This window comes from Spodoptera frugiperda, chromosome 19, assembly GCF_023101765.2.
Source record: "Spodoptera frugiperda isolate SF20-4 chromosome 19, AGI-APGP_CSIRO_Sfru_2.0, whole genome shotgun sequence".
Taxonomy (NCBI): Eukaryota; Metazoa; Arthropoda; class Insecta; order Lepidoptera; family Noctuidae; genus Spodoptera; species Spodoptera frugiperda.
The window spans coordinates 6036082-6052208 of NC_064230.1; the positions used below are offsets into that span (position 1 = coordinate 6036082).

Sequence of the window (16127 nt, forward strand, 5' to 3'; positions counted from 1 at the left end):
CATATGTATTAAAATAAAACGCATGATTACAAGCAATCCAATGGAATATTATGAAAAATAAAATATATGTGGAATGAGAGATACAATAAATGAGAAATTTGGGGCCGTTAGTCTGCTATTACAATTGTGTCAGAATGATCGATCACTGAGCAGTGTGAGAGGGACGGAGCTATACAACCTACATAGCTCCGTCTCTCTTGCACTGCTCAGTGATCGCCAATTCTGACACAATTGTAATAGCAGACTAACGGCCCCTGATATGAAACGATCCTTAATGGTTTTATGAGTTAACTCACTTCAACCAATTTCTCATAGGTATCAATCATAGATCCGCGCAGTCTATGGAAATCTACTAGGTGGCAGTTTGACTCTCTGAAAATTTGACATTTAAAAGAATTGATATTTAAAATAAATTCATAAAGATTATTTTTGTTTTGTTTCTGTGTGTAGATATTTATTTAATATTAAATGTAGATTTAATTTTAGTATTTATATAAAAAAGCTTTGTATACTTAATAATATACAGGGTGACTTTGAATTCGACGTATTCCTCTCGGGAGGTGATAATACAACTAATTTCCTACAAAAATAGCCCTGAGGTCCTTGAGCGGAAAGTGGCTAGTTTCTGAGATATTCAACATTTTTGGTTTTGCTAAAAATATCCCGAATTGATTACAAAAACATCAATAAATAAAAAAATACTGGTTGGATTTTAGTTATTTTAGTTTTAATCAGTTGCCAATACATCAGTTATCATTTATAAATACTAATAATGGCAGAAATATCATTTGTTTTAAAATAGCAAGTAATTTCCTATGAAATTTTGTTTTGTTTCACTAATTTGGTCAATAGATAACTGGATTTATTTCGAAAGAAATATATGACACTAAGCGTACAAACTATTAGAAAAACTTCCTTGGTTTATTAGCTACCCAGAAACGTAAAATTATTTACAATATTCCCAAAAACAAATGAATTAATTGATGATAAGTAGAGTGTAAAGAGAAAAGCGCAATTTCAAAAACATCTTAATTTGCAAAATTTTGTTCAAAATGATCTTCCCTACGACGAATACATACGACGAACACACTTCCTTATCCCTATGTCGTTCACTCTTGGGCTGAATATACATTTTATTTCGTCACTATGTTTTGGAGAAGAATTTCGATGCTCGGCCAATTCCCTCTGCATAAACAAGGGACTTCATGTAAAAATCAACCAGCGTTAGATTCTGGACACCGCGCTTGCCATGTAGTTGGACCCCCATGCCAATATAACGCCTGGGAACCAAGGTATCCAACCATTGCCCCACAGTAGTTCGATAGTGTGCTGGATAAACTATCACAATATCCATTATTAGCCACAAAAATTTAACAAAATCTGAAAAAAGTAAATCATCGTTAGCGCATCGCGGTTTTAATTCAAATGTTTGCAGGGGTATCATAATTAATTATTTGATTGGACCCTACTTTTCATCCAACAATTTAAATGGTGAGAATTATGAAAAAAAATTAAGGAATGTGCTAGGGTCATTGTTTTAAATTTGAATTTAGAAACAAGATGAATTAACTTATTCTACTTATTGAATTAATTTATTAATTTGATTGACGAATTTATTCCACATGACGATTGTCAAGTGCATTATCGAACTACTGTGCGGCAATGGTCGAAAACATTGATTCTCAGGCATTGGATTAGTAGGGCGGTCCAACTACATGGCATGCACAATGACCAGAACCTAACGCCGGTTGATTTTTACATGAAGTCCCTTGTTTATGCAGAGGAAATTGGCCGAATATCGAAATTTTTCTCCAAAACATAGTGACGGAATAAAACGCATATTCAGCCCAAGAGTGAACGTAATAGGGATAAGGAAGTGTGTTCGGGCATGTATTCGTCGTAGGGAAGATCATTTTAAACAAAATTTTGCAAATTAAGATGTTTTTGAAATTGCGCTTTTCTCTTTACACTCTACTTATCATCAATTAATTCATTTGTTTTTGGGAATATTGTAAATAATTTTACGTTTCTGGGTAGCTAATAAACCAAGGAAGTTTTTCTAATAGTTTGTACGCTTAGTGTCATATATTTTTTTCGAAATAAATCCAGTTATCTATTGACCAAATTAGTGAAACAAAACAAAATTTCATAGGAAATTACTTGCTATTTTAAAACAAACGATATTTCTGCCATTATTAGTATTTATAAATGATAACTGATGTATTGGCAACTGATTAAAACTAAAATAACTAAAATCCAACCAGTATTTTTTTATTTATTGATGTTTTTGTAATCAATTCGGGATATTTTTACCAAAACCAAAAATGTTGAATATCTCAGAAACTACCCACTTTCGGCCCAGAGACCTCAGGGCTAATTTTTTATGAAATTTGTTGTATTATCACCTCCCGAGAGGAATACGTCGAATTCAAAGTCACCCTGTATAATTTAGGTAAAAAGTAGGATTACTATAAAAACAATAATTACTGTATAAGATGTTCTAAAAGTATCTGCCACGGCTTTAATGGGAGGTAGTGTTGTGTTTGAAGATTACAATAGTGAATATAAATTATCGTACAAAAATATCTACGTATGAGTTTGTTATGAAAGAGCTATCTCTTTCACTGTCTCTGTCACAACTGATAGCAATTGTTTTCATTGAAAGACAGTTTTCTGCAACTGGGTATTACGCATCGTGCGTATTTTGTGAACCACTTTATGCAGAGTAGAGTCAATGTTTATTTAACTTCTTTATGTTCTCAAATTGAGTTAACTGGTCCGGGGTACGAAATTTCTTCACTATTGTAATCTTCAAACACAATACTACTCCCCATTAAAGCCGTGAGGGATACTTTTATAACACCTTATATAGGGTGACTGACAATTAGTGAAGGATATTTTACTTCGTGATTGTACGCATGATATACTCATTGGTTTTATTTTAAGTTACGTAGGTAAAGTTCGAAAATACCTACCTAGTTACTAGTCTTCTGATATTACGCGGGCGCCTCGCTGCTAAAAGTATTTTGTTGTTATTGTGATAAAAATAAAACTAACTAACAAGGAGAGTTTCTTTGGGAAAGTTGTTTGTATTCATGAGTACAATCACGTATTTAAATATCGTTCACTAATTACCAGTCGCCCTTATACATATATTATACTATGTAATAGTAAATATATACAATATCTACATACCTATACTTCCTACAATACGACTTGGTATCGCCCCATGGCCAGATTTTGTTCCAATTGTCAATCTGCCACCGCAACATGCAAACAAAACAAAAACGGACACATCAACAAACCAACAATCAAACAATCATGATTTGTATATATATACAGTCGACTCTTGTTAATTCGAAACTGAAGGGATTCTTCCAATATTTCGAATTACCGAATGTAATGTGCAAGGAGATGGATCAAAATTGCCCCACGTCCTATAGGTAATAACGTTGACATGTCATCAGGGATAGTGTAAAACCGCGAATCTATCTCAATGGGACTAGCCCATAGGTATAAATTCAGGACTTCGGTTTCCAGGATCCAGGAGAAAAAAAGGAAAATAAAAAAAAATAAGCTCATTATTTTCTCTCCACAACTTCAAATTCAAACTCTCGACGAGTTGACGCCATAAGTTCGAATTAAATTAAATCATTATTTTGATTACATAAATTTGATTTTTTCGTTTGAATTACCGAAAACTCCATAGGAATCTACACTTTGAAATGAGTATATAGCGCAACTAGAAGGCTGACCGACAGACAGATACTTAGTTTTTTCTAAATTGTAATATTTGCTTTGACTTTCGAAAGTGCCCGGTCTATTTGAAATGAATAATTTTGACTTTCAATGTAGATAAAAGTATTGATTTAATTCGTAATATCAAGAGATTTATCGAAAGTTTGAATTGACGAGAATCGACTGTACATATGAATGAAATGTTTATACAAATATACAATATAATGTTTATGAAAAATCTAGCCTACAAATAAAATAAATACATTATTTTTGTTTTTTAATCTCCAAACGTTAAAAAATGACCTATTTAACGTAACACCGACTTTATACCAGTTATGTTAAGAATCTGGGCCATACTACCTACGCCAACTAGATGCAAGATTCAGAAATTTTCGAAAAATTAAAAAATTCCTTGCATCAATTCGAGAATTGAACCCGAAACCTTATTCTGCAACAGGATTTACTTTAAAATGATTAAGAGTTTTTGAATAGTCATTAGGCATATCTTAATTGGATGGGTGTTTCTTCAAAAAACAAATTATTATTCTGTCATTAAGCATCGTGGTAGATTATCATCAACCTTATTTATATTGGATTGGTTGAGAGCAGTGTCACAGCTTAATTTTGTGTTTCAATCGGCAGTATTGTTAACTTTTGGTTGAGGATAAAGTCAACGTAATTTTTTTTGTGATTTTTTTTTTAAGAGTCCCCAGGATACTCTGAGATGAAACACCGAAACAAAGAAAACCAGACAATATCACAAGTCTACATAAAAGACAGAGACAGCATTTACAGATAGACAGACACAGTAACATACATATATCTTTATATAACAGAACACTAACGTATGTTTAATATATTACATAACTAAACTAATAAATGAACATATAATTACATGTATGAAGGGTGACTAGTAATTAGTGAACGATATTTAAACACGTGATTGTACTTATGATTACAAACAAGTTTCCCAATGAAACTTTTGTATACACATTAGTTTTATTTTTATCACAATAACAAAGTAAAGTAAGTAAAGTTCCAATATACCGACTTAGTTACTAGTCTTCCGATAATGCGGGCGCGTCGCTCCTAACAGCTGATCATGCGTGTTTTTTTATTGTAAAAAAATAAAACTAATGAGTATACAAAAACAGTTTCTTCGGGAAAGTTGTTTGCAATAATGAGTACAATCACGTGTTTAAATATCGTTCACTAATTACCAGTCACTCTATATAACAGGACACTAAACTATGTTTAATATATTACATAACTAAACTAATATATAAACATATAAATACATGGACATAACATCATAATATATACATACAATACTAATATAAGAAAATAACCCGATTGATTTTAATCATCGTGGCAAGTCTTACTATTCTAGCCGACTAAGCAAGAGATATTATTGTGCACAAGCGTGTGCTAAATCTCGTGCGTGAGATCTCGCTTTAGCCCAAATCTCACGAGATTTGCATTGGTACCTAGTACCTACCTACTTATAGTCAATTCTTTAATATAACTAAAAAGTACATGATATACAAGTTGTTCCAAAAATATCTGCAACGGCTTTTATATGAGGTAGAGCTGTGTTTAAAGGTAAATACCTACTATTGTAGGTAATAAATTAATTATTGAATAAGAGCTTTTCTCCATACAAAAAAGTCTACGTGTCGGTTTGTTATAAAAGAGCTATCTCTATTTCTGTCTATCGCTTTATGCAGAGTAGAGTCAATGTTTATTTAACTTCTTTATGTTCTCAAATTGAATTCTTCACTATTGTAATCTTCAAACACAACACTACCTCCCATTAAAGCCGTGGCAGATACTTTAAGAACACCTTATATATTAATAATAATATATACAGCATATTTATAAATAAAAAATACTACTTATAACGAAACAAATCGTCATGCTTTCTATACTTAGATATACCTAAAGAATACTTAGAAATATCCCTTTCTTATAAAACATTGCATTGCAGACCACAATATAGGATACATACATATTTAAAAGAAAATAAATGAAATAGAATTAAAAATATATACACATAACACCTTACTTAAAGTTAATCAAGGAATTTTGAGTTCTATCCCATCGATATAAGAGTGCTTTTCCACCAGAGATGTGCTATGTAGCTATGCTACGAAGATGTAATAGCTAAGCTGTGAAACGTATGTGACCGTTTCCACTGATACTAAGCTATGTAACTGTGCGAAGATGCGCAGCTCGAGTATGCGATGTATCGATAGTAGGGAAGCCGTCCATAGCACGCATCTTTCTATATAAAAAACATTTTTCATTTTCCACCAGTGCTAAGCTATGTGTATCAATGAATATGATTGGTGGAAGCCAAACGCATTCACAGCAACGTAGCATAGCACATCTCTGGTGGAAAAGTAGTTTTAGAACTCAAAATTGCCTAGTTGTTGTATTATTACCTATTAAGGATTTGTTTTAAATGTAAAATTGAAGGTGCTCATGCAATTAAATTATTATATGAATTTACTAAGCGTAGGTATAATTATACCTACATATATCATTTTGATATCAAATCTAAATATGTATTTATATAACTCAAAGGTTGGTTGGTAAACTGATGGTTAAGTATTTCTTACGTGGAACAATTCTCAGCATTTTTATGGTATAAGCCGGTATACAAGCAGCCGGATTACCTGATGGTAACCAATCGCGGCCGCCCATGGGCACCCGAAAAATCAGTTATAATATCTCGTTACAAATGCGTTTCCGGCCTTTTTGAGGGTTAGGAATTTAAGTGTTGTTGGGGAATCGGGGATTGGGAAGATTGGGTAGGGCGTAATTGGGGAGGCCGTGGTATCACTCCGGTCGAGCCGGCCCATTCATGTTAAAACAGGGCTCTTCTGTGGGAGAGTCATTCAAAAGTTAAGTTCTGTGTTTGTAAATTATATGTGTATGTGAGGAACTTATTCCGTTTACTATCACAGATAAAAAAGAATGTTCATTTGGAAATCGAATTACACTAGGTAAATCCTCACTGTCGAATCGGGAAAATCCTATCATGAGAGTGTAGGAAGATTTTTATAATAAACTAGCTTCTGCCCCCGACTTTGTCCGCGAAAAAATAAAAAAAAATAAGGTTGTACTACCCCTAACATTTAGGGGGATGAAAAATAGATGTAGGCTGATTCTCATAGATTTTGATGAAATAAAAAATTTAATCAAAATCGGTCAAGCCGTTTCGGAGGAGTATGGCAACGAAAACTGTGACACGAGAATTTTATATATTAGATATGCAAATAAATTTATAAAACTACTAGAACAACGTTTAAAATGAAAGCATTATTACTGCAACTCAACATTGAAACTAGTGTCGTTGCCAAATATACTTAATTCAAGTGGTGTTGCCAATCATTGCGAAATGAGAGAAGCTAGCCAATTAATAATAGCCAGTAATTCTTTAACCTGTTGAAAGACATACATCTTAAATTGATTTATACAAATAACAAACATCTCTGCAGGCATCTAGATAGTTAATATACTAAGCCAATTTAGTTGGTTCCGTTATCTTTCATATAGTAAGTGGACAATTGTGGGAGAGCCATGCTTCGGCACGAATGGTCCGGCTCAACCGGAGTGATACCACGGCCTCACAGAAAATTCATCTGAAGCTTTGGACTTCCTAGCGGGTTTACCTACCAAGGCAGGAGCAGGAGTAGGAACAGGGTGGTTTTTAGTCAGTAAGAGTCTGATACTCCCTCCCGCCTCGCCTAAGGCGGGGGAAGTAATTGTATGGTTTCCCCCCCCCCTTAAAAGAAAGGCAGAGCTGACGTATCAGATGAGGGTAAGCTATCAACCGCCCATTGACAGTCGAAACACCAGACGCGTTACAAGTGCGTTGCCGGCCTTTTGTGTGTCATTGGCGATTCGAGGATAAGAAAGATTGGGAAGGAGGTAATTGGGCCTCCGGTAACAACGCTTGCGTTGTATGAGTGATCATACAACGCAAGCGTTGTTTGACGTCGGTTTTCTGCTCGGCCGTGGTATCACTCCGGTCGAGCCGGCCCAGCAGTGCCGAAGCATGGCTCTCCCACACTTAGTATAACTAAGTAGGTATGTATGTCCGCGTTCAAAAAATCGTAGGTAATTAACGATTTAGTTCAGTAGTCGCAATTGATAATCTGATAAGATTTAGGATAACATTTTATATATATTTTAATTGATTGATACAAATATAGGTAAGTACCTAATTTTGAAAAATAAAGTCGAAAAACCCACTTTTATCGAAGGCTAAGTAAGTACGTGTACTTAAACATTTATAAGTAATCATTGATACGCATAATTAAGTATTTTACCTAAATAAATATAATTTGGTAAATCATATACCGTATATGCTATCGTATCTGTTATACATCGTGGAGTATGTACCTAAAGGCGAAGACCAACTATGGTGTTAAGTGTGGGAGAGCCATGCAAAGCCACGAATGGGCCGGCTCGACCGGAGTGATACTACGGCCTCACGGGAATCCGACGTGAAACAACGCTTGAGTTGTGTTTCGTTGTGTGAGTGAGGCCCAATTCTCCCCTTCCCAATGGGGATCGGGGATTAGGACCCCTATTCCCCAACAATCCTTGAATTCCTAACACCCAAATAGCCGGCAACGCACTTGTAACACTTCTGGTGTTTCAAATGTCCTTAGGCGGCGGCGATTGCTTACAATCAGGTAATCCGTCTGTTCGTTTACCGGGTTGCTCCATAAAAAAACTGGACCTTGAAGGTAGTACGTAAGGTTGGAACCGCGTCAAAACACCGAAGTCCGGCGCGTCCCAGGGACATGAATGACTGTCTTGGATCCCGCAACGAAATAAATCAGAAGATGTTATTAGAGGAGAAGAAAAATAATAAACAAATTTCACTAATTCCGGGTCATACGAATACCGTGCATCCGAGTGACACCGGAGTGTACCAAATACTATATTGCTTAGTAAATGCATATTTTATAACTCTAAATAGAAGACCGGACATATGATATAGTACTATACGTTTTTAAACTGACATGGTCACTAATACTAATATTAGAACTTGAGTCGGGATATTTACCATGTTTATGCATGCACTGTTGCAAGCGCCAAGTTCATCCGTGATCATGGCGCTTGCAACAGTGTAGAAATATCGGAAACTCATAGACATAAATAAACATGGTAAATATCCCGTCTCAAGTTCTAATATTAATATGATATAGTATCCTAGAATTACATTTTTAATTTTATATGTGATATATAAATATTAATTATATTATACCCTTTCTGTCCGGTCCCCTACACTTAAGCTAGCGTAATGATAATGCCAAACCTGTTGTCATAAGGGAGCAGATCGCTCTCGAATTTGTTCTCAAACCTAGAATGATACGAAAATGTGTAAACAATGACATATTCATGACAATTCTATCGAACAACCGGCTTGTTTGTGAGACTTGTTCGTCAACTAACGAGTGCCAAACTCGCGAGTGGTTATTATGATCTAATTAAGTAATAAATAAATAAATAATCAACAACAACACAACACAACGTCACGCCTTTTCACTTTTAAAGTTTCGAATAATACCCAGTAATACTTTGCCCAACCCGGGAATCGAACCCGAGACCCCTTGTTCGGCAATCGCACTTGTGACCACTCGACCGACGAGGCAGACTTTATTACTTATAACTGTAAAATTAAAAGAAACCTGCGCTATTGATGAGTTTGACACTCGCCAGTTGACGAACAAGTCGTTTGTGACAGGCCGGAATTTATACACAGTTTTATTTACTTTTAATGAAAACGAAACGATAGCGCGTTTGGCACTCTGTACCCTTGGTTACCCTGTACCGGTTGATTAATTCGAGCTGACCAATAAAATCGCCGAACGCGCTCTCGTTTCGATCTCTTTAAACGTAAAACTAACTCGTACTAAGCTCTCAGGAGTCGAACCTGAGATTTTGCGAACGAAATGTAATATTTAATACGTTTAAGTGTGAACGGTATAGAGTTTGATAAAGTAAAAGTAAAAAATCTGTGTTTTCATACAAGAACAATTTATATGTCAAAAAAGTTCCCGTTAAAAAACAAGGAACCTAGATGGCGTCACAGACAGCAGACAACAGACTAAATTTTGTTCTAAAAATAACATTTATTTTTATATTATTTAATTGTGGCGACTAATGATTGTTCTAAAACATTATTTCTTAATATGATTTAATTGGAATAAAACTTTATTTGATTATAAGATACAAAACAAAACTATTTACCTTCCATACTCAAAAAAATACGATTCACATGACCACAACGCAATAATGGCTATGACAGCAGCAATCTAACTAAAAATCACGGTTTATTCACGTATATTAATAGAGAAAAGCTCTACTAGTTTCGAGCCACAGAGGGACTCCTTATCATGAGAAGCCTACTGATACAAAAGGCGTGTCGATTATGAAGAGTCCTTCTATTACTCAAAACTAGTAGATCTTTCCTCCATTAACATACGAGAGTAAACCGTGATTTCTACTCAACTTAATACGTCTCACTGACAGTTATTATAAAAAAAAAACACCAATAATGACAGAATAGACATAACCTAAAAAAACACCACCATCACAAATTAATTATTATGTTATCGGCTTACTCACGTAATGTTTTGACAAGGAACTCGACTAGTTTCAAGCCATGCTAGAGGCTCATATTCATGAGCAGCATTCCGCGACACACGACACGGCGATTGTCGCTGCTACTATAGAGTAGTCGTGGCTTGAAACTAGTCGAGTTCCTCGTCAAACAGTTACGTGAGTAAGCCGATAACATAATAATTAATTTAGTATGTCTCACGAAAGTTACAATAAAATCACCATCACAAATAAATATTAGCTAATTATAAAATCACTTTATACCCAATGGCATTGCCCTTGATGACTTCAGACTGCGCTTCAAACATTTCTTTAATCTTCTGTTCATCGTATACATCTTGGGTGTTTCTCCATCGTCTACCTCCAGGTAGGACGACCGCCAGCATCTGGTCTGGGTCTGGGGGTCCGAAGACTCGTTTCGGTTTTGATGCGCGCGGCGTAGGATGCTGTTTCACCAGACGAGATTCGTGTTCTATCCTTGCTTGTTCCTATATTTATTTGTTGATTGGGGGTTTAAAGATAGTGGTTTAAGTCCTTTGGACGCAAGGTTCGTATGTATTTGATTTATAGAAACTTTTTATTATGTAAAATCTAAATAAAATGTAGCTAGAAATTAAGAGTGAAAAAGAGACTAAAGATTATTAAATTATGTTCTAAACGTAGTAGTTAAATATATTGATAAATAAATAATTTTTTTCATTAACGACCGAAATGATTAAACATTCGACACATAGTCGTATCATATTTCTGTCTGCAACATAATTATTATCTGTGAGGTCGCTTGTTAGACATTAAAATAATTACTCAAAAATATTTCACAGACATGTTGAAAACAGTCATTAATGTCCATATATCAGACATTTTGGCATTTTTATTGAGATCAAAATAATAATAAGTATTAATACTATTAATTATTTTACGACCAAGAATCACCTAAAATTCCATTACAAATTATACATGTTACGATCCAAAAAGAAACAATATTCAACACCTACCTTTCTCTGTTTTTCATTCCTAATCTCCTCTTCTGTCGGAGCAGGAGTCATTCTCGCATTGTTCTCCTGTTGTTGTTGAATTCTCAGTTCGGTCTCCTGATTGGTTACTTCTTCTATTGTCATCTTCTCTACTACTTCTTGTTCTTTCTTCTCTTCTTCGTTCTGAACTGCTTCTACGCTGTTCTCGTTCACTTCTTGAATGGTTTGCATTTCGTGGTTTTGGGTAGCTGTTGGAAACATTTTAGGGTTAGTAAAAATATCATACGGTATCTGTATTTTTACGAACGATTTGCATTGTGCAAAGGTATTATCTTCATCATATCGAGTGTGGAAGAGCCATGCTTTGGCACGAATGGGCCGGCTCGACCGGAGTTATAATACGGCTGCGCAGAAAACCGACGTGAAACAACACTTGCGTTATGTTTCGTTGTGTGAGTGAGGTTACCGGAGGCCCAATTACCCCCTTTCCAATCTTCCCAATCCCCGATTCCTCAACAACCCTTAAATTCCTAACCCCCAAAGGGCCGGCAACGGTTGAAACGCCTCTGGTGATTCAAGTACCCATGGGCGGTGGCGGTTGCTTACCATCAGGTGATCCGTCCGCAATAAAATAACAGTGTAAACAACTACTACCTTCAACTTGCTCGTAACTCTGTTGCTCGGTTTGCGAAACCTCCATATGGACTTCCTGAAACGAGAGAGAAACGATATTATATAGAACTAGCAAACCCGGCGAACTCCGTTTCGCCACCAATGATTTTCCCTGTTTTCCTGCTTTTCTCTTAATTTTTTTTCTAAATTTTCTTTGCTATAAATTTCACGGAGCCCGAGACCTTTCCAACGAATGCAAAACCGCGAAAATCGGTTCGTGCGTTCTGGAGTTATAGCGCCAGGAAGGAAAACCCGACTTATTTTTATATTATAGATAGAGTTTAGCGTTACTTTGCGGAAATCCATGCTACACTAAGGGTCTGTTCATATCTGTCGTAAAACACATCGAGCGTATATCATCAGTCGTACAGACGTATCATCGGTTGAGTGTGAACGGTCAAATGTGTTTCTATACATTTGTCTGTTCGGGCGTTACGCGACCGATGATACGCGACGCATGCTCCGACAGATATGAACCGACTTTTTATCCCCAAAAGGGAAGGCAGAAGCACATTAGCCGCACGTAATGCCAGTATACAATGTACACCTACTTTTAACCATTTGTTTTATATAGCCACTAGCGGACCCGACAGACGTTGTCCTGTCTACACGTCTAATTAATTAAAAAAACATTGTCCAGCGGACAAAATTGTGACTCTAAACCATTCTCAGATCCCCTTGAACTCAAACAAAAAAATTCATCAAAATCGGTCCAGTCGTTTAAGATAAGTTCAGTGACATACACACTTACAGAAGAATTATATATATAAAGATATACTGGGCACAGTTCCAGACTCCGTGCTACTACTGCGATATTTTTGGAAAACCGAATAAACGCCCAGTAATGCTTTGCAAAACCCGACAATCAGGGACCCCATGTCTGACCCCATGTGTGACTGCCGGTCGCAATTGCGACCACTCGTCACGCAGCTGTATTTGGCTTAACAAAAGCTAGTGTTTTCATAACAACTAACCTGGTGGGAAATCTTGGTGAGTTGTTTGGAGACCATTTCCAAAGACTGTTGTATTACTTCAGGTAGCTGGGCGAGCGCTGCCAGCTGGGCACGCATCTGGGCCAGCTGCTGGTCTAGGCTGGCGTTTGGATCTAAAGGAAAATGTAAATTTAATTGAAAATGAAAATGGCGAAAGAAAAAGATAGGAAGCTGATCAAGAAAGCTAGTTTAGCTCGCTCAAATAAATAAACTCTTCAGCTTTATATATTGATTAAGATGAGTGATAGATTTCAATAGTACATGTATATAAGTTTTCTAAAAGTATCTGCCACGGCTTTAATCGAAGGTAGCGTTGTGTTTGAAAATTACAATAGTGTAGAAATTTCGTACCCCGGACCAGTTAACTTAATTTGAAAACATAAAGAAGTTAAATAAACATTGGCTCTATTTTGCATAAAATGGTTGACAAATTTCACAAATACGCACGATGCGTGAAAACTGCACACATTGCTCATGGTGAAGAGTCCCTCTGTGACTAAACGTGTGACTAAAAGCTCTACTAAGCTTTTCTTCAATAATGTACGTGATTTTTGTGTTAATTTAGTATCTCTCATGATAGTCTTATCAAGATGGATAGAAAATACCAACGAACAACAGTTGGACAGAAAGCCCGCCTGACACGATCACCGCCTGGTTGGAGGATATTGCTTTACTTAGGGAACTTTACTCTCTGTTCCCTAAAGTGTCGGTGGTCCATAGTCATTACCAGTAGTGGAATAAATTACATTTTCTGTTGATGATGACGTCATAATCTTTTGTCAACTTACCAACCATCCCCTGTACGCTTTTCACTAACTGTTGCGCCATTCTATTCTCCATATCTTCTCTCGTCTCTTCTCTCTGTTCTTTCGCTTCTGGGACGACTTCTGGTTCTTCTTCTGGTACTTCTGGTATCGGTTCGGGTTCTGGTTGCTTCTCCTCTATGACTGGTGGGGGTGTTGGTTCTTTTGGCGGTGGTAGGGGTATACCTGTTGATAATTAGGTTTGGTTGTGTGAAAGATTTTTTTAAAAACGTTGCCACTCTTTAAGATTTTCTCTTGTATAGTGGGGTGGGTGACCCTGGGTGGTGGTCCCAGTGTGTGAACACGTGGGGGCCCCGTAGCCACCCTGGTTGGTGGTTGGTCACCCAAAAAATAAATTACAATAACTCCAAATGATCAATTCTTTTTTTCGCGTGAAGCAGGCGTTCTTAAGTTTGCAGCAACTTTAGCAACATTAACCTCTCTGAGCCTTAGAGACTGGGCCAGAAAAGGTATATTTCCATCTCATAAAAGGGACAGAAGCAATTTTTATACGGGCAATACGCAGGTATTCTTACAAGCTACGCCACTGCCCCGTTCTTGATGAGATTATAAGGGTAAATATAATCTGCCCGATGATGTTTTTGTGAATACAACCTTACGTACTCTTCCTGAAGGAACATATCAGCTAAACTCTCACCTGTCTCCTCAAGATCAGGAACTTCACTCTCCTTCAAAGGGTCGACAGCCTCCAGAAACTCCGGTACCTCCGGAATGAGGATAGGTTCCTCCGGCTCTACAGGAGGGAGGGAGGACTCAGTCGCAGCGCGTTCCTCCCAGGGTAGAGGACCAGTTTCAAAGTCCTGAGGAGAAGAATTAAGGTGATGATGGTATTTACAAAATGTGGGTGGAGAGGCAATCATATTAATATATATGACAGTTGGAGAAACTATATTAGGTTGTAACAATCACATACAAAGATAAGTCGGATGATAAAGTCAACAGCAACGACATCTATCGAAGAAAAATGTTTTAAATTGAATCTCTTCTAATTTTTTATTGGGTCATGTTCGCCACAACTTCCCAAAACCGCTGCAACTCCTGTGCACCAGGATCTACAGTAGATACAACCATGCAAACACTGGAACACTGAAGTCCAACGTCCCAGGGACATGAATGACTGTCTTGGATCCCGCAACGAAATAAATCAGAAGATATTTTTCTAATTAAATAGTGAATAGTAAAAAATATTCGCGTTTAATTTTTTGACTAAATACGATGTTGTATTCATGTGAGTGAAAAGGCCCAATTACCTCCCACTCCAATCTCCCCAACAACCCTCAAATTTCTGATCCCCAAAAAAAGGCGGCTACGCACTTGCATTTGTCTAAAGTTGTAGATATATTTATAAGATTTAACATTGATGACAAATAAATGAATACATATACATCAAAGTTAAAACAGTGAATGACAGCTGATATTTTGCTTGCACTTGCAAATAAAATAATTTCAAAAAAAATAATGTATAGAGAAAAGGACATTCACAAGTAGAACATATTAATGATATATGAGGTGTTCTAAAAGTATCTGCCACGGCTTTAATGGGAGGTAGTGTTGTGTTTGAACATTACAATAGTAAATATGAGTTTATTATGATAGAGCTATCTCTTTCACTGTCTCTGTCGCTTCGTCAATGAAAACAATTGATAGCAATTGTTTTCATCGCATCGTGCGTATTTGTGAACCACTTTATGCAGAGTAGAGTCAATGTTTATTTAACTTCTTTATGTTCTCAAATTGAATTAATTGGTCCGGGGTACGAAATCTCTTCACTATTGTAATCTTCAAACACAACACTACCTCCCATTAAAGCCGTGGCAGATACGTTTAGAACACCTTATATAAAAGTGTTTTTAAATTACAACAACTTTTTTAGCAGATAAAAAACCGGGAACATGCACTCATTTAAAAAAAAAATACTTTACAAAAAAGTCACAATTAAAAAGAAAAGAAATTACCGAATTAATCATAAATATTCATTTATTTATCATTCAAAGTAAGAATTAATTAAGTAAGTAGTAAGTAAGAATTAAAACAGTCCCATCCAAAACAAACATGTTATTGGCAAATTAAAAACTAGAATTAATTAAAAAGGTTCACATCGGTAAGTCAAGATCGTTAGCTACCTATTCCATAAATTAATTGTAAAACAAATATTAATTATACAAAAAAAAAACATTGTAAATTGACTTGTTAGTGAAATCTAAGGTGTAAAGATTTTTAAGTAAGTATTTAAAAGCATTAAGGGAATTTATTAAACAATTCAAATAAAATTATTGACAACGAAT

The 16127-nt window shown here is 36.0% G+C and overlaps 1 protein-coding gene across 1 annotated transcript in view; it reads right to left on the reverse strand.

Annotated features, from left to right (window-relative positions):
* Positions 1-16127, reverse strand: part of LOC126911794 (titin-like) — a 34284-nt gene that overhangs the window by 2203 nt on the left and 15954 nt on the right. The window contains exons 8-13 of the mRNA XM_050700649.1: positions 14480-14642; positions 13807-14007; positions 13001-13131; positions 12009-12063; positions 11376-11602; positions 10645-10868 (exon numbers count right to left, since the gene is read on the reverse strand). Coding sequence (XP_050556606.1) covers positions 10645-10868; positions 11376-11602; positions 12009-12063; positions 13001-13131; positions 13807-14007; positions 14480-14642 — 1001 coding nt within the window. The remainder of the gene's footprint in view (positions 1-10644; positions 10869-11375; positions 11603-12008; positions 12064-13000; positions 13132-13806; positions 14008-14479; positions 14643-16127) is intronic.